General features: G+C 39.3%; 1 protein-coding gene across 6 annotated transcripts; it reads right to left on the reverse strand.

The window, feature by feature from the left end:
- Nucleotides 1-55: 55 nt before the first annotated feature.
- On the reverse strand, nt 56-25319 carry DLGAP5 (DLG associated protein 5). 6 transcript variants are annotated; one of them, XM_075029508.1, is made up of 20 exons: nt 25246-25307; nt 23387-23505; nt 22029-22279; nt 20491-20699; nt 19928-20020; nt 18856-18940; nt 16074-16181; nt 14836-14906; nt 12856-13151; nt 12322-12443; nt 12109-12238; nt 11629-11714; nt 10851-11011; nt 9212-9304; nt 7786-8005; nt 6382-6631; nt 5975-6032; nt 4478-4646; nt 4011-4060; nt 56-2374 (listed from the first exon to the last, which is right to left on the reverse strand). In XM_075029508.1, the coding sequence occupies exons 3-20, from the start codon at nt 22267-22269 to the stop codon at nt 2252-2254; spliced, it is 2565 nt and encodes an 854-aa protein (XP_074885609.1). In that variant the 5' UTR covers nt 22270-22279; nt 23387-23505; nt 25246-25307; the 3' UTR covers nt 56-2251. The 6 variants fall into 6 exon arrangements, with proteins under 6 accessions (XP_074885609.1, XP_074885610.1, XP_074885611.1 ...); XM_075029509.1 differs by having other exon boundaries at nt 23375-23505; nt 25246-25296; XM_075029510.1 differs by lacking the exon at nt 25246-25307 and adding an exon at nt 23993-24129.
- Between the last annotated feature and the right edge of the window lie 1173 nt (nt 25320-26492).

Below are 26492 nucleotides of genomic sequence, written 5' to 3' on the forward strand. Positions count from 1 at the left end.
CTGTAGAGACAGAGAATCTCTTTGACAAAGGGTGACGACTAGGAGCAGTTTGATTTGTATGGAGAGGAGTACTTGGGAAAGCAACCTGTGGCGTACTGCCCCTGGTCCTGTGAACGAGGGCAGCAGTCTTCAACCCCATCTTCTCCAAGTACCAGACACCAGTCAGTAACTTGGTATTTTTAGCCTGTTTCTCTGCTAGGTAGAGCAGTTACTCCTTTTCCACTAAAGGAATCAAAACAGCCCAGCGAAGGATTTAAGTTCCCCCCCCCAGGGGAGGACGAGGTGCGTGATCAGGCTGCGAATGGGTTGCGTGTAATTCACAGAAGTGTTGCCTCACTGAGGTTTTCCACTAGGAAACACTGGAAAACGTGGAGAACTCGTAAGCCTCTGATCCTGACTAGAATGAGGTATTTCAGGAGGGGGTGCAGAGCTGGAGGAGGCAAAATCTCTCTCCTAGACAGCGGCTAGAAAAGTTACCCCTTTCCATTTCAAAGGCCCATTCTGTGGCCCAAATCAGCGTGTCCTGAACACGCGTCCCTCCCAGGGGAGCTCCAGTTTATGCAAGCGTTACATACTCCATGGAATGGGTCATGAGCCTTGTGCTTCTCTCCCCTCATCACTTGTGGGTGAGTCAGGGCCGGTTTTAAGGGTGGGGAAGTTTATTTGCAAATTCACCTCATGAGTCAGGCTGGTAAAAAAAAAAAAAAAAGTATGTTCCCTTTGCTGTGAGTCATTCTCCCGGTCTTGTCTGCAAAACAAGAACAGCACAATAGCCACTATGGAAGTTTTCAAGGATCTCTGACACGTCTCATACTCTTTTATAACAGTTGCTTCATTTGTACTTGGGAGATGCCAAGTTACAACCACTGTGTTGAAATTTTCAGTAGATGCAGTAGCCTAGACCAGCACACTGCTAACATCAGCTTATGGGTATATGTCAGATGTCAGAAATCCCCTGTCACCACTATTCATTGCACAGTGTTGATGACCGAACAGAGCAGGCAAGTCATTAAGAGCTATCTGTTCGAAACTATCTGTATAATTGGAGTTTAGTAACAATGAAAGTTGATGCCAGCACAGTAACACCAAGTCATGCTAGCTTCCTCTATTTATTTCAGTGTAATCAGTATACAGCTTCAGGTAAAACTTAAATCAGACAAGCTGCCCCAGCAGCACTGACAATGCTTTCTGCTGAGGGATTGTTTTTTAATAACAAAGAATGTGTGTATTACACTAAGGTCACCATTACAAGAAGAAGCCCAGTCAGATATTTGTTAAAAATAGAGTAACTGGAGGTACTTATATATACTGTATATTTGAGTAGTAGTATTAAACTGGCATGCTCCTTATGCATAAATACATTACAGTCTAGATAACAATACATAAGGAACAAGAGGCGAGAAGAGGCTGAGGTTAACATGTCAAGTGTTCAGAGAAAGAGGTTAAGAGATTTTCACATGAAAAAGTAAAGACAGAATATAGTTTGGCTTGACGGTACTTAAGCTACTCAATAGATAACAGTGTCCTTAAAAGAAATAATCATCAATGCCTATTTTAATACATTGCCAGGAAAAGATAGTGTCTGATTCTGAAATCCTTGCTCTGACATAATTTCTACTATTACAAAACAAGTGGTTGTTAACCACCAGGAAAACTCCCACAGGAAAGAATTACATGCAGCAAACCCTGCCACAGCTGCTGATCAGGCAGAGTTGTAAATGCACAGAATACCAGAGCCTAAGGGTGCAACAGCAGCCTCACAACAGCGACTGAGTATGAAACAATGCTTTGGGGGAGGCAGCAGGCTGAGTCTTACCCCCAGAAGATGCCCTCGCATCAGAAACAGGGCACAGGTACAGCTAGTCTGGTAGGCGTCTTATAAAAATAATTCATGAGGTATGTAAGGTCAGGACAGAAAAGCTTAAAGATGAATAGTTTTACAACTTAAAGTAGAGAGGAAATACATGAAATTACACAAAAATAAAAGTATTTTAGACTGTAATTAGAATATGCAATCATTGGATAGAGCAGGCATAACCAGAAAATGCCCCACTACTAATACACAGCAGTACTTACAGTGCATAATGACTGTACCATAAAATGTTACAAAGTATTTTAGTAAGTTCCACCACAAAATACAACATATTCATTCCCTCAGAATACAGTTCAAGGGTAGCAGACTGTATTCCAGGTATCTTCTGTGGTTTTTTTTATTAATATAATTTATATATTTTCAATTTCAAGTCAGTCTTCATTTCTCCCCAGAGGGAGGAAGGGGAGAAAATACAATAAGGTCACTGAGTGCTTCGGCTGTTGAAGACTTCTGGGCTTTGATCTTGACTGGAGTGAAGGGAAGCTCAGCATCCAGCATTGGCTGTGGGAGAAATCAGTGTGAAGTAAGTGTTCAAGGAACAGTTAGTTATCTGCTGTGCAAAACAGCACTGCAATGACACACAAAATAAGCCAATAGCAAATTCCCCTTTCTCTAATGACATCTGTATAAACACCAGACCAACCGTAATTAGTCAGGCAACTGCTTATCTATGTTAGGTACCTGCCTACTTCAGAGGCCACTTAAACCTCGTGGGACAAAAACTAGCAGAAAACACTTTTGACAAGGTGTCCTGGTTTTGGCTGGGATAGAGTTAATTTTCTTTCTAGTAGCTGGTACAGTGTTATGTTTTGGGTTCAGTATGAGAAGAATGTTGATAACACACTGATGTTTTCAGTTGTTGCTAAGCAGTGTTCATGCTAAGTCAAGGATTTTTCAGCTTCTGATGCCCAGCCAGCAAGAAGGCTGGAGGGGCACAAGAAGTTGGGAGGAGACACAGCCGGGACAGCTGAGCCAAACTGGCCAAAGGGGTATTCCATACTGTGTGAGGTCACATCCAGTATATAAACTGGGGGAGTTGGCCTGGGGGGGATCGCTGCTCGGGAACTGACTAAGTCAGCAAGTGGTGAGCAATTGCATTGTGCATCACTTGTTTTGTATATTCCAAATCTTTTATTATTATTGTCATTATTATCATTATTAGTTTCTTCCTTTAAGTTCTATTAAACTGTTCTTATCTTAACCCATGAATTTTACCTTCTTCCTTCTGATTCTCTCCCCCATCCCGCTGGCTGGCGGGTGAGTGAGTGAGTGAGCAGCTGCGTGGTGCTTAAGTTGCTGGCTGGGGTTAAACCACGACACAAGGGGACAGGAGAAGGATGCAGTTCTCTTGCCCCTCACTCAGTACTGTGGACACATTGCAGCTTTAGAATAAGCAAAGTGCCAATCTGTCAGGCAGAGCTGAAACTTGCAGCGATTCAGTAGATGTACTAAGTATACTAAAATGTGCTTGCTTATATATGATACTGTTTCAAAGCAACAGCCACAGTTCAAAAATCAGGTACCGCTGTAAGTACCATGACTTTCCTAAGAGAAATTTTGCAAGCTTACTTCCAAACATAAAATAAGAAGGGAATGTGGTCCACTTCAAGCAATAATCCAATTTTTAAAGAGGACTTGTCACATGAGACCAAGGAAACTGTACAGCCAATTTCTTCTAACAATTTGAAAGTTTTTGCACACCTGGTTTTTTTCCTGTTGAATCTTACTTCCAGCTCTAAAAGATAAAGCTACAAGAAAAAAGGGATGGGACAGACCTGGAAAACTCCAAGAAGAAACTGTAAGGAGAAGGCTAGGCCATTCATTATGTTAGTAAATATTTACAAGGAAATCCACAAGAAATATAATTTAAAGGCTCAATGTGATAAGAATCAGACATTCTTCTGTGACAAATGTCTCGATTCATCCTACACTCATCATGTGCAATAAGGAATAACAGCCTGAGTCCGAGCAGAGAGACAGGAATCGTGGCTTATATTTAGAGTAAGTTATATGCATTGGCTTGACAACGTCTTACAGAGTTTAATTTACTTTGTGCTGTAACTGGTTCCGTAGGAAAGGCTAACAGTACTGTAACATACAGATTGTCTTAGTCAAATAAACCTGAAGGTCAACTTACCATATCAAAAAGACTTCTGCCAATGAAAGTCAAATCACTACATGGAACATCTGAAAAATAAGAATATTTCATTTTTTTTTTTAACATTAGTCTGATGCTGCCAAGGCTGAAAAAACAGTATTGTTTTCTACATTTACTGAAAAAAAACCAAAAAAACCCCCCAAAAACCCAAACCAAACCATAAACAGCCTGTATTGACATCTACTTCAAGCCTCTTATATTAGCTTTCTCCTTCACGTATCACATGGAAACTATACAAAAGTCTGAGCGGCCCTGTTTGCTCACGTGCAATGCATGTATAAGTCATACTACCTAAAGGAGGTTGTGCTAACAGAATGCATAGATTAACCAAGCTACAGTGATGGTGATTTCAAAGAGTAATATTTAGACTATCATAAAACTTTAGAATAAGCGTAAGGCCCCAGCAATGCCACACAAACTATACTAAGCAGCTTTAGGATATACACCTGTTTGATGTGGTTTTGGTTCTCCAGACTGAGAAAAGTTAGTCTCTCTGCAGGTCTCCTTCTCTGGACTGCACATGACAATATCTTGTCCTTGTTGTTCTGCAGCAGATAGTTCCATCTCTTCCGTGTCATCCATTACTTTTAATTCACCGCTAGAATTTTCCAGCATCTGAAAGAGGAATTTTAACTGTTCCTCACCCTCTAAGAGGCTAAGATGTCTGCAGTAGCTATATTTGCTTCCCAGATTGCTGAAAGGAAAGCATCAGTGAAATCAGGCAGACAAGAGGCAGCACCTATGACACCAGGAAGCTTTCTTATTTTCTGTTTTGTCTGCAATAAAAGGAAGTTTGTCAGCTTTTGATGCCGAAAGCACAAAGGTGAAAAGGTAGCTAGGACATTCACGGGAGGCGCATTTACAGAAACCAGCATGTCCCTGTTATGTCAAACCAAGTCCATACATTTAATCTGCAGTTTTTAAGGACAATTCAGGAGAGACTAGGTTTTAACTCCAGACACTGTACAAAGCACAGGCAGGACAAGACTCACAGCTTAACACTGCGATCCATTTCACATGAACTATTTCCCAAACACCTTTGTAAGCTTGATAATCTCTTAGAGAGTGTAAAGGAAAGATATCATTCTTCCACATGAAAGAAGATTTTGACCTTCAACTGCCAAAAACATTCTGAGGATGTTCTCTCATGAGACTTTACCTCAAGAAAACCTATCAGCAATACTGAAAGTTAAAGATTACTACAGTTTTCCCCCAAAAGCGACATCACCAACAAGCAATTTCTCATTTGACAGGGAAAGGATGAAGTAAAAGGCCTGAGAACAAATTAGTAACCAAGTTTTGAGTTTGTTTTTTTTTTTTTTAAGTATATATTATATATACAGGAGGGTAACAACTGCTGTAGTGATGAACAGATCCAAGCAGTAACAAATAACAGTATCATCTAAACTATGGAGGCCATATTCCTATTTTCTTAAGGCTACTCAAACGTAGGCAAGTCACCAAGTTTTCAGACATTTCAGGGCACGGATTTCTGAACTCTGATACTTGTAACACTGCTCTTGCTATACCTTTAAACAGCGTTAACAGTCCAATGCTCTGCTATGGCAGCATGAGGACCCAGAGAGCTAAATACTTCTGTTGCCTGTAGTCATGGTCCCCAAATGCAAAAGCATTTAAAAAAATTCACACCAGAAAACAGGTAGCGGACTTTAAGGAACGTTGCTTGCCCAAGCAACAAGTGTCATCATATAGCAGCCAACAAAAGATAGCTCCCAAGGAGCTAGACAAGGTCCCCAAACTGCAGCACTTCCTATCTATGTCCACACTGAGAAAGAAAAAGCATGAGCCTGAGGAATACAGAAGATATCTTGATGAGGATTTGATCAGAAAACCAAGTGTCTGGGGCTATTAAAAAAAACCTTTTTTTTTTCCTAAAAATAATAAAATATTTAAACCACTTACCTGAACTATGCATGACTTACCTTAGTTGTCTCTGCTGTGCCAGCAACAGGACAGAGATCTTCCGCAACTATGGAAAAGCTAAAAGAGAAACCAAAATGTCTTCATTCTTACCAATCATCTTAATCAATCACCTTCAGTCACCTTTTGACATACCCAACTGATCTTACGATTTGCTCTGCAATTATGCTTGCTTGCTTGGCACTGGTCAGCTATCAAATTTTCTGGGCAAAAAATAAACTTCTACCCCAGCAGCAAAATTACATTTGGACAAAGCTCTTAATATTTGCTTGAGGGAAGGAAAAGACAAGGACTCTGCAACATTTATCACTGCCAAATTGAAAGGTAACATCCAATGGATATCAATTCTTTCTGTTAAAACTATAAAATTATTTGTACAGTTAATTAAAAGCTGCCCTAACATGTCTACCTGTGTTCAAGAACACCACCAAGGAGTTCTTCCAGTGGGGAAGTTTTTCCAGTGGGAAATTCGTGCATTTTCAGATTTTGTGCTGGGTGGAAGCCTTTGAGCACTGGTGGCGTTTGTTTTGTAGTTATATCCTCAGGGTTACCAAGAACAGAAGGAATGCTCTGAAACAAAGCTCTGCTGGGTGATCTTGGAGTTGCCAGTTCTTCAGAAGTCCGATGGGAAGATCTGCGAGGTGTCTTTGAAAGCAAGCCTGAAAAAGTGTGTTTAATGTTTCATTACTACAGCAGTTTGAGAAGATGAAATTAACTGTTTCCTTCGATTCTAGCTTGGAACACTATTGTTTTCTGCTTGCTGAATTGTCTTATACAAATATTATATTGAAATCTTATATACACTGCAAGGAGAAATTGAAAAAAGATGACAAGAGTAGGTCAATAAGTTACAAAACTACCTTAACACCAGCTAAGCAACTTAGTAATGACTTTCTCTTCACAAAGAACCTAAAATAACGAGACTTGCTGTTCTTATTAAAAAGTCCATCTGGTGAAAGCTGTCATCAATTTCCATCTTTCACATTAGATAATTTTAATAGAATTAAAGAGACACAGATTGAGAATTTATTCTTATAACAGATTCTTTGCTAGAGCTTGCTTAAACCCAGTGTTGCTCCAAACTTTTCACAATGTCCTAACAAGAGGCATATGAAAAAATTGCTAGTCTTGTGATGAGGAAAAAGATGTACACAAAAAATAAACTGTGAAATTCCAAGCAACTTATGAACTAGAAATGGGAGAGAAGCAGAATGACTCCTGAAGAATCAAGGATTACTGAAAATACTGGCTTCACATAGTATCAATAAGATAGATACTGAAAATAAAGTTATATTTTGAGCATCTGCTCAAAAACCCCTATTAAACAGGTTTTATAACAGACTGGAATATGTTACAATCTTGTTGAACATGAATACAGATTATAGCTATAATTTATTTGCAGCTTTGAAGACAGCACTGCAAGAGATTTAGTTAAAAAAAAAATCCAATTCTTGTCTTACAAATAGAGGACATTAGCCTGCATTGACTTTGATGAACAGGTTCGTCAGCTAAGTCTGGGAACACTCACATTAAAACTTCATTGTTAAATACATGCTGAAAAAACATGAACCAGCTGCTTTTACCTCTCTGCCTAAGCAGAGATTCCATGTTGCCATAATCACTCAAATCAGTACATTCATGTAGAACAGTTTACTTTGGATCCCTGATGTAATTAACCACTAGCTGAAATATTAACCGTGTCCAGTACTGGAGTTGTATCCATCAAAACAGCATAATTCCTCTTCCCAATGAGATTGGTTAAACTCTCTTCAGTACTTTCAGGTCACAGAAATCATAATTAAGCTTCACCCACCTGGAAAGGTTTTCACAGGGCTTTCAATTCTGAAAAATCCCGCTTCAAAAACCACTTTTTCTACTTCTGGTAGTTTCTCCTGATGCGTATGATCAACAGCTCCATCATGCTTCATTTTATCCCTCATAGCTGCTTTTACAGCAGCAAGCCGGTTTTGGGCAGCAGTTCTTGCAGCTGCTCCCAGCTTTGGTTTAGACACTCTATTTGGAATAGTCTTCTTCTGAAATGGTAAGAAAGTCTAGGTCACGTCTGGAAGCTTCGGACAGAAGCAATTGCACAAGAACATTTACGTAGCTGCTGGCCACACATAGAGACGGCAATAAGCAAGAGACATGCTGGAGACAAGGTCTCCATTCATCTCCAGAATGTCTTTGACTGCCATTCATCTATTAAGGTTAGTTTGCGATGACCATATTAAGGATTTTTCATATTGAGTCTGCGGTTCAGAAATACTCAGTACAACTGTTTTTTAACAACTCCAGTTAACATTTTTGATCACAGTGGGATACAGGGACTCCTAGTGGCAAGGAGATAAAGTGACCACAGGGCAGACACCAGTCAAGCCAGTGAAGTCTCTCCTGGCATTCAATTTTTCAAAGGAAGTTGTGCGTCTTGTACAATCTGTAGGGTTCTGACATTTATGGGCAGCTCATGCAGACTACATTCCCTCCAGTCTCCTGTGCCTGGAGTTTCTTATCAACCTTCATATCATTTTTATGATTAGTTGAGCAGTCTCAAGGAACTGGATGGAGTTCAGGCAATGTGAATATGACTTGATGTTCAGTCATTAGAAGCAATTATGTATTCCAAACCAAAGAGCAGATAAAATAGCTTACATTAAAGCTTATTTTGCAATAAGCAATAACTTACTTTGGATAGTGTCAGATCCATTTGTGCGTAGAGAACTAGTAGTTTAATGCTACCCATGGTGCTCTCTTAATGGGACACCATTATAATTTAGCACTCACTGCTCAAAACTGGCGGTCACTGCCAAATTCCTGTGTGGTTTCCTTTTCAGTTAAGTCCATGCCAACGCCAGTGGCCCAGATAAAGCGTTCTACATCTGAAGGGTAAATTTCTATTCTAAATTTAATAGATTTGTCTTACTAGCAAAGAGTCCAATGACTCCTAAAGAGTCATCGTTAATTCTTAGTTCTAATCTTCCCAGCCAAAAGAGGTAACTAGCATTACGAACACCAACTGATACAAGTGCACCTGGGAGATGCAAGGGAGAATGGTGCATCTTGAGACGAATTTCACTGAATTTTTAAACGTTAACATCTAAAGAAGCCAGATGAGTAGGGCTTTAGAAGGAACTTCCATTTAAGAAGAGTATTCATTACTGCAATAGCAGCTTACTAGTTATTTTAGATAACACAGTTGCATCTTCATGCCTTAGGAGTCATGCTTTAGGGGCTACTCATACCTTGACAATTACTTTGCTTGGGACATCAAGTGGTTGCCACTCATTGTCTTGAAGCTTCTTCAGATTATCAAATTTTTTATTCACATCTTCGATCTATTGGAAAGCCCAGAAAAGTCCAGGTTTAATTTACAAGATTATCAGATTCACAATAGAACAGTGTTTCATAAAATCAGATAATAAATTTAAGCACAGTTATGCATTTAAGTACTTTTGCTTTAAATGGAAAAGCAAATTAAACCACCAACCGATTATAATAAAGTATTAAATGTTCTCATACAGTTGACATGAAGGTTACATTAACATACACAAACTTCAGATTAGATGACAAGACTGGTCTCATTTCTGTAGTTTAAAGGTTAGTGGGGGAAGTATAGAATTGTTCAATAAGATCTAACATCCAAAATGAAGGAGCTGGTTTACAACCTGTTCTACTGAACTTAAGCACTTTGACAATGGTCGCATTTAAGGAATGCAAAAGAACACATTGCATAATTGTCTTTATCCAAACAAGCAAGAGCCTTCCATTATGTAGGAAACACGCCATGCAAGCTTGTTAGCTCTTTTAAACTGCTGGCCTGAATATCTTCCTGATGCAATCTGTGCTTGTTTGTGACGAACTAGCTCTGCAGCATTACCTCCTCCCTGACTGATACTCAATGCAACTGCCTTGTTCTCCTTAGGCTTTGTAATGAGACACTTGCCTCATTTGCTAGAAAGGCCATACAAGGCTTGTTTATGTCAGCAGACCAGTCACTGAAGTGACAAGTCCTTGACATCCTCCCTGAAACTCAGAAGACACAAATAAAAAAAGAATGCAAAAAGGGACAGAGCTAGCAATTCTGTTACTCCAAGTTTATCTATGGGAAAAGGTGAGGAGGCTCAGGAGAAACTTCAGCTGCTCCCAGATACATAGTAAGCATAGGTAAAATGCTGAACTGGTAAAAGTTACCGGTCCTAGCAAAGTTCCCCTCAAATATCTCTGAAGCAGCAGATCAAACCCTTACACTTTCTGGATGGATTTCAAGACCTATGATTTGGACCTTAACAATAAATCCATTTTTGCATTTAACTTAACTAGTTACAAGTTCCTTTGTTGAATCCTGATTACAAATACTGTTGAGAGCCCTTTTGATAATTTAGAATATTATATTTCATTCTGAAACTAAGGGAAGCAACAACAGAGAAAGAGAGATGAATGTTTTCTACCACCTAAGCTCACTCCTAAATAAGGTTATTGTAGTTTCTGCACTATTCTCATACTGAAGCATGGAACCCTACTTTTCAGGTGAGCTCCAGGAATTTTCCAAAAGCTCCCAGCTTTTGGTCCAGGTAGACATCATGACTGTATCCTCACTCCAAACCAGAATAAGACTTGGCTACACACCTTAATTCCAGAGAAAAACAAGATACACGGGCCACAAGAAGACACAACAAATGAACTGGTCCATGAATTAAAAATCATAGTATACCAATTGGTACTATTCACTATCAGAAAGTGTTAAAAAAGGACCTGCATTTTTTACATTAAAAAAAATAAATCAGAATCTGAATATTCAAAAACAAAAAATATAGTTTCAATCCATTGTTTGTAAATAACACCATCAACTTTACTCTAGTAGGTTAACATGCAAGTACATACCTGAAAATTAACCATATCCCAAAATCCATCTAAGTCTGTACACGTTGTTTCTTTTTCACCTCGTTTAAATTCACAATTATCCACCAGTCCTTCAAACTGTTTAAACCTTTCTGCTATCAGCAGTCTTGTCTGACCAATTGTGGTGCGAATAAGATCTTTAGCTGATAGCAACAAGAAAACAATAAAGAAAGTACAGCTTGGAATAATCCATCATTTCACAACTGATTTAAATAAGTATTTGAAAAGTCCGGAATTTGTTTATTGTTTGAACTACGTTCATCTATTGCAGACCTGCAATACAATTCAGATGGAGCATACCTATCCATTGAACTGCTCTAACCTTGCTTCTTTCAAAAAAAATGTTACTATCTCTTTAAGTCTTTAAGATTAGCATTGATGAGCCATCTTCATTTTCCCAGATAAGAACACTTACTCTACATTAAAACCTAATTTTATTTAAAAAAATCAACTTGGTTAAAGTTCATACATTTAAATACACTTAAAACTGACAAGAGAAAAACTATTTCAATATGCACTTTGTTCACTTTAGTGTCAACCACTGTCGCGTCAAGTATTACGCTTAAATTTTAGTATTGGGAAATAAAGCATGCCTTTTTTTTTTTTGAGGCAGATACAACTCTAAACTTTATCTAAGACAACTTTTACTAAATGCTGTAGACAGTGCTATTTTGTGAATATATTCGGATACATTTACTTCCCTCTGTCCCCTTCAGTTACCATAACAACCCTTCTAGTGCCTATTACAGATTAGTCTTACCATCCTCTGGAATATCCAACTCAAGTTTTCCATCCCACTGGAGGCACTGAGACATCAGCCTCTCTGTCTCAGACTGAAGAATGTTTCTAAAAATAAAAGGGACAGTGAAAAAATAAGGTTTTGGAGAATTTTCTAACTGCTGTCACTGCTTGTGACTGTTAATGGTCACTATCCTTTTGCTTCCAGAGAAGCTACACTGACTTTGAGCAGAAGCCATTAGATGGTTTTAGTTTGCTGACTGGCTGAGATGCAATTTCCTTTCTACTGCTTTTCAAGCTGGTGCTCCTTAGGACAAGGTCTCCAGAATTTTATATTCATTACTAGCACTAACAATACAAAAGGGAAGATAGGACTGTGTGCCTACTCAGGTCACTGCTGACAGATACCAACCACCATAAGCTAATCTTTACAAGATGTCTCGTTACTCATGCAAGGGACCTCTGAACGGACAACAGGGAAGTGAAACAAATGAACACAAACCTGAAATAGGGCACATCATGCCCTTGCTCTCTTATATCATCTGACTTCATTTCAAGCGCTGTTATATCTGTAGAGACAGGAATTGTTTCATTTGACCTTTGAATGGAAGTTTTCTCATCTGATTCACTTGCTAGAAAAATAGGAAAGGCATGTGTTCAGAATCCAGTGAAAACTAAAAACATTAGAACAATAAACTAAATGTGAACTTCCTACCTTTTTCTTCTTTCAAACTTGTAGCGGTTTGCTGTTCTTGAATGCCTTTACCAGTAGGTGAAACTTGACTTTTTAAATCAGGCTCTTGTACCTTAGTTTCACTGGATTTTTCAACTATATTACTGGAAACAAACAAAAAGTACATTTAGAGTTAAGACACATTGAGGAACTGACATTAAATATGGCCAAATACACAGAAATGCACAATTTAGAAGGCAATCCTACACACAACCCTAGAGAACTCAAGCAAATACTATTAAAATGAATAAATCTGTGCAGAGAGATATACGGCACAGTCCTCCGATATATGGAGCTGCTGTACTTCTAAAGCATAGACAGAATTATGGATTATATCACTTTCTTTGCTGTTGTATTAAGTCCACATTTAAGCAATGATAGCAACCACAATGATCAGGTGTTTCAACATCACAACAGTTTGTTACACAGGCAATCTCTCTATAGAAAGGTGATGTTGTCTCTATCATCACAGAGAAGTTCACTTGCATTTTAGGCCATTAGAAGAAAGAATCTTACACTGGAGATTTGGAAAAATCCCAGAAGGCATTAGGTGTCAAAAATGCATTTGCCCTAGAAGGAGTCATGGGTGTAACTTTGTAGGTCGCTAATCCATTTAATGGCTGAAACACAAAGTTTTGAGGTGCAAAAGAGCGTGTCCTGGGTCTCCCTGGAGCAGAATTGTTTTTGTTTCCTGCTGTGGTTTCTTCCTGTTGAAGTTCTACTGACACTGAATGTTTAGAATCAGCTGCAGAACCTTTAACTGCTGGATCCAGTTGAGCATTTTTATCCACTTCATGTTTAGAAGAAATTACCTATAACAGCACAAACAGACAAAGCGAATGCTACATTATCAAATCAATGAAGTGTTTACTATAGGCATGGGCTGAATCATAACATGGCTGGCTGAAAGCCATCGGGAAGGGAACAGTTTCAGGTAAGTTGCTTTCTACATTAGCATACGTGTACAGAAGTCATGATTTACCAATAGGCCCAAGTGGTTTTGACACCTGCAAATCATTCTAGCAACAGGGGTAGCACTTCCCTATGAGGAATGCAACAATCCACTGAAGGGGCTAAAGCAGAACACCTCACCTACCAAACCAGTAATTAAAATCAGCAAACGCTTGCTCCCACTGCTAGGAAAAAAAAAAAAGAAAAAGCTTTATTTAAGGTGATAAGCTCCTCAAGAGCAGAATTACTGGCTCCAAATCCAACTAGGCCTGTTGAATAATCACAATTTATAAACATACTCTAATTCAAAGACTGAAGAATGTGCTAAAATAAGCTGGTAGCTGAGGAATGCAGCCCAAGACAAGTGCAGTTAGGACCACAGAATGTCATTTAAAGAGGAGAAAAAGTTAGTCAATAAGTTGAATCCACATTCCTATGAGATGAGTGACCAGATAGTCATACAGAACGCATTTTTGAGATACCTATATTGAGATATTATTAGCTCAAACCAGCCAAAAGAGCTTAGATTGTTTTTCAAGAAAATATGCATCTTCAATCCACCAAAAGTCTTGTTATACTTTAGATAGCCCTGCTTGGAATGTAAGCCTTGAATTCAACTTTTAACACACTTCTTGTAACGAGATGACTGAGGTTACAGCAAGAGTTTACCAACTGGCAGCACAAAGCAACTCCTGCCTATGAAGAGGTACTTATCTAAGTGAAGATATAAGTGCCTCTTACCTCCTGTCAGTGTTTGTGTGTGATTGAACCAGTTTCAAGGCAATAGTAGAGCACAGCTGCAGTTATGGAAACAGGAGTGGAGGTGGGAGGCATGAGGGAGACACGAGGTGAGAGGGAATAGTGGAGTGCAAAGAAAGAGAAAAATCTCGCACAGGACTGTCAGCGCATGAATGCATATGCAAATTGTTTGAGGACCTGGGCTGGATGGCTATGATGAATTCATATACTGCTGTCTCTCTGTAGAGGCTGAAAAGCTTTGTTATAGCAGTGACACTAAACACCACAATGACTGCCTTTAATTATGATAAATCATGTATATCTTGCAGAGAATAACATTTCCAGCTTTATTTTTTGGTGGTTCAAAACCTAAAAATGCATTTATTTCTTAGCTTCTAGAGTCTCATATTATTACCTGAGCAGGAAAAGGATACATTCAGAGTATGTTTCAAAAAGTAATGAACTGCACAAAATTTACAAATGCTAAATAAAACCAGCAAAGCAGGCCCCCCCCCTTTTTTTTTAATAGTTAAAACATCAGACATGAGATGTGTCATGTAAGAACTTCTTTTCTAATTTAAATCATTGTCCAGATCTTGATTAGTGATCGTCATCCATATAAGCACTAAATTTGATCTTAATTTTATAAATATGACAACATAAATACAGCTTCTTCCCAAAATCTAGCTTATTATTGAACTTATTACTTCTATACTTGAGCTCAAGTATTTTTGAGCTACAATTACACTGTTATTGGCTCTTAAATCAGTTTTACTGGGTTTCCATTTCAAATATTAAATGTCCTACCTCCATGATGTCAGGTTTGACTGCTTTCTTCTGCTTTCCTACGTTTGCTGTCTTTCTCTGTGACTGGCTACCTAGAATGAGAGAAATTCCCAAAGGTCAAAAAGGCATCTGATTAAGATAACCTTTCACCAAAAGATTGCCATAAAAGTCCAGTGGCTAAAGACAGGGAGTGTTTTGTTTCTTGAGTGGGAGGTGGCTAGAGGGCAGACACCTAACTGCAAAAGTTCATTCAAAAGAAAACCTGGCCTAGGATTTAACAGCCTATTAAGAGATGTATCACCTAGAAAGGAAAACAGATCCATTAAGTTATTAGTCTTTCGATGTTGTCATATACTAAAAATAAAAGTCACCTTATTTCCTTAAAGGCTGAAGAGATAGAGTCAAGCCAATTCCAGTTCAGATTTTTAATTTCTATATGGCATAGGATTTCTGTTGGTGAATTGAAACTGATACTATCAAAGCTGTGCTTTCAGCCTAGGGGTTAACTCGTGTCATAATACAAGAGACACCGCAAAACATTTTAGACAATATCCCGAGAACAAGAATATATACTAAAAATTTCCCCTTCAGTAACCATTACGTTCCCCTATTCTAGTAAAAAGACAAACATGGACAAGGAGAAGTTCCTGACCTGAAGAACACAGGCTCTCATCTCTTCCAGAGGTATCTGCTCCTGATCACAGACTTACTAATCATATGTCCTTTAAACAGCGATACATCAAACTGGCAAATTTTTACCAGTTCTGGTTTGGTTCTTTCAGTTTGTAATTACCATATGATATTGATCCTCCACACTGATGGATTTTATGGGAAACTGTCCAATGTTGGTTTCAACATCTTGATTTAAATATTGCAATAGAGTTCCAGATGAAAGTCTAAGTGATACAGTATTTGGTCCTTTTCTTACATGACAATTTGGCATGATTTACATACAGTCTGTCTATTCAAAGGAGATAGTTACACAGCAGAACGTAGTGTGCTAAGACAGTTCAGAACAAGCTGACACATATCTCTACAGCACAGAGTGCCTGAGACATGAGCAAGATCCTAAAGACAACAGAGCTGTCTTAGCATATCATTTGACAATGAGTCTAACAGCAGCATATAAACGTACTTATGTTGTTTCCAGTGCTCGCTTATACAGTACTAGATGGTATCTCTTTACAGCACACTATTCCAAATACTTACATACCAGGTTTGAGCTACACAAGCAGGACTAGATTTGCTGCCTCACTTACCAGTAGTAGCAGCAGCAGCAGCGGTTGTTTTCAGCACCTGCCTAGCTGCAGAGGCGGCTGCTCTGGTGATTCTCACATTTGAGGCTGTCTGGACTGCGGTCTGCAACACTGTAAGAAACATTAATTCCAGAGATTTCAAGCTTAATAAGGAGCTGCACTCAAGTAATATAAATGAAAGTTTATGTTTTGTAGAAATCAGAAAAGTGCACTAGCAATTATCAGTTGCGTTAGTTTGCCAGAATCAACAGGGTTGGGGTGGTTTTTCAGTTCAGTGCAAGCAGCGCTAAACATGGAGAGCACAGCTCAGCCTTGGCATCAAGGCAATGCTCTGAAGGAACTTGAGTGAAAATGTTTTTGCTGTACAGTAGTACCTGCAGGACCATCAAGGTACCAGTGTGCTAGATGCCATGTACAAAGCTTAAGGAACCCTCCTCAATGTTCTCTGCAATCAGAGTCAACATCATCCCCATTTTACAGATTAAGCCTTCTAGAGTAATAACTTGCCATGGTTATTTGCGCAGCTGGAAGCTTAAGCAAACCATCTGTGTAACAAAGTGATGCCCTGATCATTATATGAAAGTATTCTAAGGTCTGAATTTAATGTAATCTAACAAAGTATTCTTAAGACTAATTGCCCCTGAAATATTTTATAAAATATGACAAATTCATGCACTGTATTACCCATCTTAATAATTTTCATCTTTGTATTTTACTACTGTTTCTAATATCCTTCAAAAATGACAGAATTCTCCTGCACAGAAAAAAAGGAGCTCTTTATTTCTTATCCTCCCTTTCCACATCTGTCTGAAATCTAGTAGCCCCACTTGGTTACTATTAATACTATTTGTGTTTTTAATGTTAAGCTGCAGTTCTGTGGAAGCTAGAATGACAAGTTGGGAAAAAAATTACTAGATAAATAACTATAACATTTGATTTATCCAAACATTCCCTACCCTAACATTTTTATACTAGTGTTTAAATACATATAATGCTTATTCTTGATTCAGCACAAAAGAAATAATCAAGTCTAGTGGATGACAATTTTTCAAAAATTACATGTTTTAATTGTTATATCAAACACTGATAATAGATCTTTTCAGCATTCACTGAAGGCAATATGAAAATTTATTTCAATAAAGGTCTGCTGCTTTCTGATTTAATTAAACTAGTGATGCGAAAGTCATTTCACTCTGAATTACTGAATAGCTTCCATTAACGTCAATATTCCACATGACTTAGCCTTATCTACTTAAGGCATGGACATCACTGTGCTATCAAGAAAAATTTCTAATCAAAAGTATTCTACTTACTTAAAGGTGGCATGGGATGGTTTTTGTTGTTGTTTTCTTAACAAATGTATGTAATTGTCACATAGAAAGTGACAGAAGGGGCTGCTGTAAAATATGAAAACGTAAGATTGTACTTGTCTTTTATTGAAAAAAGACAATTGCACATTTACTCAGTTGCACTAGTGTGCATCAGAAGTTTGGGCTCCTGTCTCCAACATTATATGCTGTCCCAGTTTCATCTGGGATAGAGTTAATTTTCTTTCTAGTAGCTGGTATAGTGTTATGTTTTGGGTTCAGTATGAGAAGAATGTTGATAACACACTGATGTTTTCAGTTGTTGCTAAGCAGTGTTCATACTAAGTCAAGGATTTTTCAGCTTCTGATGCCCAGCCAGCAAGAAGGCTGGAGGGGCACAAGAAGTTGGGAGGAGACACAGCCGGGACAGCTGAGCCAAACTGGCCAAAGGGGTATTCCATACTGTGTGACATCATGGCCAGTATATAAACTGGGGGGAGCTGGCCAGGAGGGGCAGACCACTGCTAGGGAACTGACTGGGCATCAGTCAGCGAGTGGTGAGCAATTGCATTGTGCATCACTTGTTTTGTATATTCCAATCCTTTTATTATTATTGTTATAATCATTATTAGTTTCTTCCTTTCTGTTCTATTAAACTGCTCTTATCTCAACCCACAAGTTTTAACCTCCCCCTCCGCTTCTCTCCCCCATCCCACTGGCTGGGGGGGGGGGGAAGTGAGTGAGCAGCTGCATGGTGCTTATTTGCTGGCTGGGTTTAAACGATGACATATGCTCATGTGCTTTACCAGTACACTATCCTTTTCCAAACCTTCTTCAATGCTGAGTTACACAAGCAGTTTAATTTAGAGACCACAGACAACAAATTATCTGCTGTATATACAGAAGAAAGACTTCGCTGAAAATATTTACAGCTCATTCAATCAGCTATTTTTCAGGCTACCCACAATACCAAGGAAAATTCATATTTTACTTATGTCAGTTATCCTTCATCTTTCCAGGTGAAGTTGCTTGCTCTTCTGTAATAGCAGCAGCTACTACATGTGATATTCTTAGAGACAAACAGAAAGCTCTGCACAACTCCAGATGCTACAGCAGCTAGCAGTCATGCAATTCTGCCTACTGACCTTTTTCTTTTCCCTCTCCTAGGGTGAATAATCAGTAATCAGGACAGCTAGTATCCTGCATTCCATTTCCCCCAGCCCACAGAGGCAACAAGTACATGCAATACCTAGAGCCACATGCTTGATAATCCACCAGCTGCTTGTCATAGTTGGTAGGAACAGCTGTCCTAAAAACTTCTCCTTATTTCCTACCCAAAAATGTGCCACCAATCTCTCCCAAAGATGTTCCTGGCCTCCCTCCCATAATGTCACAACTACTAACTCAGGAAAAAGAACCCCAAACAAAACAGCAGCATCCTTTCAGATTCAGATGTAGGGATCATACTATTTTCATACCTTTCTCTTTTTCAGCTGCTTTGTCTATACTTATCTGTTTACGTCCTGATTGTGTAGGGTGCGCACTATGCTCGCTGGCACAGACCTACAAGAAAAGATCATTTTTTGTGAAGTATCAGATTTCCAGAAATTAAGCAACCTAATGTTTTTTCTCATCTTTCTATCATAGGCTCCAGTAAAACAAATGGTCAAATAATTTGGCACAAAGGGTTTTAAAAAGTAAAGAGAAATTAAGGATAACTAAAATAGCTCGATTTAGACATGGGTTAACATGCATTATCGAACTAATCAAGAATTTGCCAGAAAAGAATGAAGAAAAATATTTAAAAAATAGTTTCAATTTACTATTAAGCTAGGTGCCAGTTAGTGCCACATCTTATACACATTACATGTTTTAAAAACCAGTTTTCAGAAAAAAAACCCAAACCCCAATATTAACTCAGTTGTCCCTTTGCAAAGTTATGATTGGAAATCCTTCAAATGCATTCAAGTTTTATAAGACAAGATTGCTAGATTCAAAATATATTTTTTTTTTTTAATACGGATTACTGCTGGTGAAATTCTTCAACAAAACCTACTTTTTTGTACAAGTAACAGCAGAAGGGACTGCCAAGATTCACAGTAATAATATGCCAACACTGAAGTGATTTTTGAGTGAAGAATGAACTGACTCTTTATAATCTGTATTCATGACAGTCTTTCTGCATTCAAGGGAGATGCACTGGCTCTCCAAGCCAAAACCAAAGTATGTAACTTCAGTCTCACTACTACCTCTACAGATATTTGCAGTCCTTGCTGACTACAATATTTTGTATTCAAAAACTGATTCAGAAGATCTGTGCACTTTTCTCTGTTTGTACTGACCTAATCAAACTCTCTGTAGTTCAGTTCAGCCCAATGCTGCCTACCAGCTCGCTGAAAGCTTTTCTGATCTAATTTGTCTTTCTCGCCAGGAAAACCTCCTTAGAGACAGCACTCAACTTGTAAGCATACAACCCTGAGTTATGGTCTGAAGGACAATTGCATCCTTTTCTCTAAATTTATTCACTGAAGTTTATATAAAAAAACAAACCGTAGAGTGCTTAGATGCAGTTGGTATCACAGTTTTTTCTTCCTGGTTCTTGGCCTTTGATCGAGTAATCCTCCCGGAGAAAGCAGGAGCTGCCTGGAAACATCCCCAAGGAAACAAGAGTTAACATACTCCTTTCCCGCCCCCTGTCACTGTTAAAGTGGACAAGAAGTCTAAGTGTGAAAAGCAACATGCCCATGCAAAATGGGTCAAGTGTGTAATTTGAAAAACTTTCAAAGTCAAGTGGACTAAATAGGAACAAGTTACCAGTTCTAAAATAACTTAGCTGTTTCACTTGTGGATAAATCATTCCAGTTTTTGAACTGAGAACATAGGCATAAATACAAAAATCAACACATCACTAGTACTATTTCCAGCTTTGTTTTAAAAAACATGAGCCAAATTACTCCCTTATTGTTCCTTATTATAAAATAAGTATTTATAAAGTATTCACAAAATAAACTGTTTATTTGGCATAACATACACATAATTTTGTATACAAATAGAAATTTTAATATAGTATACGACATATAATTCATTTAGATATTTAATAGTACTCTTACTACCTTCTCTCTTGGCTTCACTATCACTTGATCTTCAGGTACAAATGAAAGAAATCCAGGCGCAGGTGGTCTATATAAGCCAACTTTAAACACACCCTTTTTTGCTTTCTCTCTCTGCTCTTTCAGTTTTCGAAGTTCCTTTTCTTCTTTATAACGCTGGAGCATTTCCTTACGTTCATTAATCTTCTTGGTGGCTGCATTTGTAGATTCTTCTGAAGCAAAGATGGAAGATGGACATGTTACAAAATCTTGAAGACATTTTTGAGCCAACAATAAGCAAGTCAGAAAATTTCAAAAAACTTTTCCAAGATAGAAGAAGAACATACTAAGTCAAAGAGCAGAAGACTGTCTGGAATCTGTGCCTGCAAGTTTCAATTAAAGTCTTAAAATGCAAATACTTGTGATCTATTAGCTTGCTAAAAACTTAAATTCTCTTAATTGTTTTAACCCTTCCCACTAAAAGAGTATTCAATGTAATTGAATATTACATTGAATTTCAGGTTACAAATATACCTCCCCAAATCTGCACCTGAGGAATACTATAAATTCATATCCATTTTACAGTGTACAGGCTGTTCCTGCAAGGTTACTAGTATTAAAGTTAACACTTTAACTACTTGTTTAGTTTATTTGTATCAGTTTCTCTATTCAGACACTTGTAATCTCATTGAAAGCAGAAGTTTAGGTCAGCTTTAGATATCAAAGTCTGCCTCAGGCTGAGAATAAATGAGGCAGATGTTATAAGTAAGAATAAAACCTTGAGATTATGCCAAACTTGAAATACATGTCTATCTGAAAAATTAATATCTACTTAAAGTTAAAATTTATTGAAGATAATCAGGATACAAATTTCTTAAATTTCATATTTGACATGATTACACAGGGACCGCACTCTTTCCTCCAATAAACCTCTGCTATCAAAATACTGAAGGTGAAAATATCTCTAAAGAAATCTGTTAACATTTTTAAAGATTAACTTAATTCCTTAGACCATAAGCATCCAGGAGAGCCAGGGAGGCAGAATTCAGTATATATGCAGGCCCTATTTTCTCAGAGGAAAGATAAGTCATCAAAAACTAGCAAATTTTAAAATAAAATTATACTACACATTTATCCATTTATAATTATATATACCCAATTATAATATACAATTACCCATTTCTAAGCATACTTTAAGCACAGACATCTCTTAGATGAGATTTTAGATCGGGATTTTCACTTCCTGAACGACAAAGCAATCATTAAGAGACTTCCCATTGAATATTAATAGCAAAATGCATTCTTCTTTTAGCTGCTGCAGACAAATCAGAGCAAAGCTCCATTTATACGACCAGAGCAGTCAGGAGAATAAAGCTGTATTAAGACTTCATTTTCTTAATTTTCTTAACAGTTAGAAGAACTGGTAGTTGTCGGTTTTAAAATCTTAAACCTTTTCTTCAAATTAAAATGTTGACCACAACTAGGTTCCTGTGATAATGTTACTAAATCCACTTAAAGACATTTTACAATTTAAAAAAGCTTTAAAACAAGTCCTTACTTACTCTGTTTTACACTGCGGTTCTCTTGAAAGCATGTTTCACTTGTTTCATTTAGTTGAGAAATTCCCCTCTCTTTTGAGAGCTGAACATTGACATCTGCCAATCCAAACTGTCGGCCCTTTTCAAACAACTTGTGTCTGTTCTCCTTTTGAAGCATTGATTTTCTGCGTGCAACTTTTGTTCTGAGCGTTTCTGTACTCAAATCCCTCTTGTATTGACTGGCAAACCGGGAGGTAGCAGCCATCTTGATGACCCTAGACAAAAATCATAATGATTAGGGTAAAAGCTGTCATGTTTTGTTTTGCCCTTTTCATTAGAGTTTGCACGTTAGGAACAAAGCCCTAGGTTTTCGTTTCTGTATGTGTACCAGAGAAAAGGCAAAGGACAATTTCAGTAATGACTCCTCATTATTTCTCTTTATGCATTCAAGGGGCCAGTTTGTTTGTGAAGCAGTCAACAAGTCTGACACAGAATCAGTAAGGGACACTGCATCACTGCCAGGGGTTGGCCTGCCGGTCTGTTTTCAACACAGATGTTTTTCACGTTAAGGAGACAAGCAAGTAAATGACAAGGTTGTAGGACAATACTTGGAAGCAACGTTGCCACTGAGCATTTAGATTATACCCTATCTGATGGCAAGGCATTTTTGTCATGCATCAGAGTACTTGGCACCATTTCCCAACTGAGTTTCCAGGATGCAACTGCAATACAATAGCGTTTATTTCAAGCAGGATTCCTCCCTACTTTAACCTGAGGAAGACTTAATGCAAACTTCGGTTGGTCTGTACATGCTGTGCTAACAGCAATGTAAAAAGCTCCATCCCCTGCATCCCACTGAAGCCCGTCTTGTTGAGGGTTTTCATGCTTTCTTCCTGGAGAGAGGTCAGGATCAGTTCTCACAATTGGCCTTACTCTGCCACCTCAACCAGGGTCTTTCAGAAATCTCATCTTCTATTACTTATAGAAAACAGCTTTACAGTAAGGCGGGTGATAACAGCTAAACGAAATAGCCAACAGTTATTCATTTACCAGTAAATTGGTCATTTACTGAGGTTCTTCATTTCATGACAGCAAGCTTTGATCAAGCTAAAGGAATCATCAGTGAACTGGACTGAAAAGATTAGCCTTGACTATAGGTGTACAGGATTTCTTAAAGTCAATCCCCTCCCCCTCCATTTGCTACCAAAAGGCAAAAAAAACCATAAGCAGCCTAACTGAAAAACCCAAATGTCAAAAGAAAAAGAGTACCAAAATAAACAGAAAGAGTACAGAAATAAACTGCATATATTTATGGAAAAAGCAAGCAAGGAGAGAATCTGAGCTATTGTAAGAAGGAACACAGACAAAACCTGTTCAGATACCGTCACTGTTGGCAGTGGTAGCTCCTTGTGCTCCACTTCATGGCAATATTCACGTACCGAGCAACTTACATAGCACCAACAGTACCTGCACAACCATCTGGAAGTGCCTGGAATAGATACTGGAGATAACGTAGGAGTCAGAAATCTAAATGGGTATATTTTGCTTCTTTTTTTCCCCCCAATATGTTCAGTGCTGTAGGACACCAAAACGATCAATGGAAGTTAAATGAGCAAAGGGGAATAAAAATCAAAACTCAGCTTAAAGCACTCAAATCAGAGACTGGATTTCTTCCACATAATCCTGGAAGGGCTGGTGCATGTCAGTGCCACCTGATTTGTGAATATCATATGTTTTATCCTGCCTTTTACATTCCAACTTTCAGGAATTGATTAAAGATGCTAGTTAATTAATAATGATTGCAAATGATCAGACTAACTCTACTGTAGTTGATAGGTTGCATTTGCCTTGCTTTACATTTAAGTGATTAAGGAAGGTTAATTCATGAGCATCTCCAATAATCATCTCTGAACTGATCTTGTTAGTAATTCCCATGGTATTACAGAAAGCCATGAAGAAAACAGTGGGAATATATCTCTACTACCTACCTCCTAGAAGAAGCAGGCTTTTTGAGTCCAGTGGATGAAAATCATTCCTAAAAGCAGCAGCTAGCATCAAGTCTCTACACCCATCTTTTGTGGGCTTTCAGGACAAATTCCCTAAATTTACCTTAAACATGTTCTTTAACTACAACAACAGTCCCCCAAAGTGCATGCACAATTTTAAATTCGGTGCCCGGATGGAAGGTAACATAATCTATATCCACAGAATATGTACACTGTTATGTATCAGGAAAGCTTACAAAAAGCTGCATATGCCTTAAACACTGATAAACAGTTAATGCATTTAAAGGATTTTTATGTTCTACCTTCTACTTTGAACAATATTTTCCTAGTTATTGTAGTATAAGTCCACTTAAGGCCTTCTCCCATAAATAAGCCTCAAAACCAAGTGATCTGCGTTTCAGTAAGTAATCCTGCAGAACAATTCATCTGAAACTTGAAGAAGGCAAATACAATACACGCAGAAATACACAGAGATCTTCCCACAAACGTATTAACAACTCACATCCCAGGTCAGCAAAAGCACTACAAGAGATTACCCGTGATCTTTTTGGGCTCATAAAAAAACGTGTTGCATGCTCAATGTCCAAAACATATCTTTAGGACAAAAATACCTGTCTCCTTTTCTTTCCAGATTACAGCTTCTGAGTAGTATCTTGCCCAAACAAGAGTCTGGAAGATTAATTGGAATTTAAATGGGCATAAATTAAAGACTAGTAGCAGGAAAGGGACAAAGGGTTTATACAAAAGAAAAGATTTGTGACTGGCAAGCATATACTACCAAAATTAAAGTTGAAAATTTAGAGGGTTGATTTTTATAAAAAACAACCTGATGGAAAAGAACCACTTTTGACCTGCAACACCACAAGACCCAAAGGAGCAATACGGACATGAAAAACATTTCGGTGCACAGTTAGCGGTTTTAGCCTGAGCCGCGACAAAGCAGAGCAGGAAGAGCAAACATCGCTACTTTTAAAGCGGGAACCCGGCAAGTTTAGGGACCGAATAAGGTCTAGACTCAATGCTTGCGAGACGGGGCCCGGGGGTCACGATGAACTGAACGCCATCTTCCAGCCCCCTGCTTCCCACCGCGGCTCCGAAGGGTCGCCGCAGGGTTTTCCCCTCAGCCCCTGCTCCGTCACCGCCTCGCCGTGCTTTCAGGCCGGCTCAGAGAGGAGGCACGGCTGCCCCGGGACCCACTACAAGGCCCGCTCCCCCCCGCCCCGGCGCCGCCATACCTGTGCCGACCCCCGACACTACACTCCCCACAGCGCGGCCCGCCTCGGCTCACTTTCAAATCTCACCTGACAACGCTCATTGGCCGATCCCGGCCCGCCCGCAGGCTCTCATTGGCCCGCTCGCCGCCGTCCGTTGACGGGCTGAGCCGAACTCCCGGAGCGGGCTGCTTATTGGTCGCTACGCTTGATCCTCATTGGTTGCGCTGAGCATTTCCCCCCCCGCCCTTGCCGCTCATTGGCCGGCGCGGCGCGGGAGGCGAGGCTTGCCGTGAGGGGGCGAGCCCTTCCCCTGGCGTCCCGCCCGCCGCGGGGTCGCCGTTCTAAGATGGCGGAGGGGGTTAGCTGGCGGCCCAGGGAGTAGCGGCAGCAGCAGCTGAGGCCGCGGCGCGGGGTGCGGTGCCCTCCCGCCCCACGGGGACGCGGGGGCAGGGTGAGGGGCCCGCGGGCCTCGTAACCGCCCTCCCGGCGGCCAGGCAGGCCTGTGTCCGTACCTCAGTGCTGCCTCCTGAGGAACCGAAAGCCGGGTTTACACAGGCTTGAAAGGGCCTGGGGTTGTGCCGAGCCTTTGCTGCCCCTGTATTCTCTCCTGTATTTGCATCGTACCGGTCCTCCTGGGGTGGGCTGTGTTTAATGCGATTCGCAGCTGCAAGGCAATTTGTTCTGGGTTCGTTCATAAAAATCGGCAAAATCGAAATGCAGAAATGCTAATGAAGAGACCAGCCACTTGGTGGCACTGCAAAAATGTGGACGGCATTTGAGAAAAGTGTTGCTAACGAGGAAACCGCTGAGCCACAGGCGTGAGGGTAAACGACGGAGGACAACCATACCTTGCAAACGGCCTAAAAATGCAGGACCTCCATACGGCATGACAGTAAAACGTCAGTAAATTTTTATAGAAACGCGATTAGAGTGAAAAAAGACAGCAGTAAATGGATTAAAGACCATTCGGTCTGAGCGCAGAGCTGTTCACCACAGTAGCGATCGGTCTTGGCATCACTGGAGAGTTGGGTTGGAGTAGTCAGAGAAGTGTCACCCCCAGTTCCCTCTATGGACTGCCAGGGGTTACAGCAAAGATTCACAGACTTCAAACATCTGGACTTAATCCTACAATCATTGATTTACTATAGGAAAAAAAAGATTAGTATGAAGGTTATTGACTGCTGCCAGGTTCCCCAATGGTATGTAAAAGATCCAATTAAACAACAACTACAGGAGTTCATATTTGTAGACTCTGCCCACAGAGTCCA

The sequence above is a fragment of the Buteo buteo genome, chromosome 6, assembly GCF_964188355.1.
Source record: "Buteo buteo chromosome 6, bButBut1.hap1.1, whole genome shotgun sequence".
In the NCBI taxonomy this organism is placed as follows: domain Eukaryota; kingdom Metazoa; phylum Chordata; class Aves; order Accipitriformes; family Accipitridae; genus Buteo; species Buteo buteo.

Coding starts and splice junctions, on each gene's coding strand:
- DLGAP5 (XM_075029507.1), bottom strand. CDS start 22,269: ATGGCTGCTACCTCCCGGTTTGCCAGTCAATACAAGAGGGATTTGAGT. Junction 18,941..19,927: donor CTGCATCTAAGCACTCTACG/GTTTGTTTTTTT, acceptor CTTTTCTTGTAG/GTCTGTGCCAGCGAGCATAG. Junction 8,006..9,211: donor CAAGCAAAGTAATTGTCAAG/GTATGAGTAGCC, acceptor TTACCATTTCAG/AAGAAGACTATTCCAAATAG.